The 2116-nt window shown below is 65.3% G+C and overlaps 1 protein-coding gene across 1 annotated transcript; it reads left to right on the forward strand.

Moving 5' to 3' along the window:
* Positions 1–903: 903 nt before the first annotated feature.
* Positions 904–1332, forward strand: EMIHUDRAFT_122878 (hypothetical protein; the record flags this gene model as incomplete). The annotated part of the gene is made up of 1 exon (XM_005785838.1): positions 904–1332. A coding segment is annotated over one exon (429 nt), but the record flags the coding sequence as incomplete, so codon positions are not given.
* Between the last annotated feature and the right edge of the window lie 784 nt (positions 1333–2116).

Below are 2116 nucleotides of genomic sequence, written 5' to 3' on the forward strand. Positions count from 1 at the left end.
GACCGGCAAGCACACTTGTTTGTTCCTTCGGCAACTTGGCTGGGGGGGGCGACAGGGGGGGAGCGCGGCCTTGAGTTATGTGTACGCCAACTCAGGGTGTGTGGCAGCCGGCTGGCTGTGTGTCTTGTGAGCTTGTTTGTGTCTGTGTGTCGTTCGTGCGTGTCGTCATCATCTGTCCCGTGGAACATACATATAAAAAAACGCTCTCCGCCCTCTCTCGAGGTTCTCGAGGTGGATATCCTTTGGCCGCGTTGGGTAGCGAGGATTGGTGTAACCCGAGCCACGCAGGCGTGTTTTCTGACGGCCGACCGTCAGTGCACGGAGTTGCCCCTTCTCCGACTGCCCCGGCTAGTTCACGAGTTTCGCGGGAGGGAGTGACCCCATGCGTCAAACCCGAGACCGTTCACACCTGCTTCCTGTCGTCTGTTGTTTGTTGTGCCCTTGTTTGTTCTCTTGGCACCTTGGAGTGCTGGGGGGGGCGACAGGGAGGATGTGGCCTTGAGTTATGTGTACGCCAACTCAGGGTGTGTGGCAGCCCGCTGGCTGTGTGTCTTGTGAGCTTGTTTGTGTCTGTGTGTCGCTCGTGCGTGTCGTCATCATCTGTCCGGCGTCCACCCATACCGCGTTGCTGTTCTTCACCTTTAGCTTGAGATTAAATAAATGAACTCGGGGGCACGGGACGCGGCACAAACGGGGCACAAACGCCAGGCTACAAAGACGGGGAGGCTTTAGCTATGTATGTTGGTAGGGAGGTGATGAGGAGTTATGCGCGGCGGGCGGTTAGACGTTACGGGGCGAATCGAACGTTCGGAGGCTTCGGAGGTGCGGAGCGTGTCTCATTGGGTGTCAGGCCCGCGACCGACACCCACCGGAGCGTGGCTTTGGCGCAGGGCCGGCCGCACCATGCCGAATCCGCTCGCGTTCGTCGGCGGGGGCGTGGCGCTGACGGCGGCGGCCCGAGCGGCGGACAAGGCGAACGGTGGTGGCGGACCATTCCGGCGGCTGGGCGAGGGCCGCGGCGCGGCGTTGCGGGAGGCGTGGCCGGTGGAGGCGCTGCACACCGTGCCCGCAGCAAGGCGGGCGGCGGCGGGCGACGCGGAGGAGCTGTTCGCGTACGCCCGTCCGCCCAAGAGCAAGGCGAAGCGCGAGGCGGGCGAGCGGCGCGCCTTGCAGCACCAGGAGTGGGCTGACGTGCCCAAAGAGAAGAGGCAGAGGGCGGCGGAGGAGCGGGCGGCGGCGCAGGCGGCGCTGCTGGCGCCGCTCGCGGCGGCGGACACCACGGCGTCGCTGGGAGACTCGCGGATGCGGAGGCCGAGCGCCATCGTGGCGGCGGTGCTGCATCAACCCATTGCGGCGCCGGCGGAGCGGGCGGCTTCAATGCTATGTGGTGTCCCACAACCTGAGGATGCAATGCGGCGAGGTGCTGAAGCGGTGGCGCGAGTTCAAGGGGGAGATGAACCTACCTACCTGCATGGAGGCGTTCCCTTTGCATGGAGCCGTGGCATCGCGGCGCCGACGACCAGGCTCAGAGGATGACCCCGGGTACAAGCGTTCCCGTGCCTCGACATTTGCCGCTCTGGTAGGCGCGCCAAACCATGGCGGGCGCGCCGGCCCGCGGCCGCGCGCAACCTTCGTCACAATGCCAACCGCGCGCGGCCGTCGACCGGCAAGCACACGCCTCGACTCGGACACACTGTTCCGAGGGCAAGGGAGAGGCGCTGGCCCCTAACCGAGAGGGGAGCTTCCGAGACCCACTACAAGACCACGCACGCATCATCCCGCGGCCTGGTGGTCGGCGGGATTGCAACCAGTCTTCGCGTGCCGCCTGTCGTTCGATTCGGGCGCCGTGAGCGTCGGGGTGGCGAGCAGGGGACGCAGCTCTGAGCGCCCAGCGAGACGCGTGTCCCGCTGTCGGATGGAGTCCGGCCGCGGGTGACTAGGGAGTCCGCTCAGGATCATGTGTGGCAGCCACGTTGGCTGAGTGTCTTGTCTTGTGGTTCTGTGTGTCGCTCCTGTGTGACCGTCACCGCCCGTCCCGCGTCCACCCATACCGCGTTGGTGTCCCAGTCCTTGGTCGGACTGTGCTTCGCCTTCCTAATCCTTATCAATCAGGCGG

This window comes from Emiliania huxleyi (assembly GCF_000372725.1).
Source record: "Emiliania huxleyi CCMP1516 chromosome Unknown EMIHUscaffold_1571, whole genome shotgun sequence".
Classification (NCBI taxonomy): domain Eukaryota; phylum Haptophyta; order Isochrysidales; family Noelaerhabdaceae; genus Emiliania; species Emiliania huxleyi.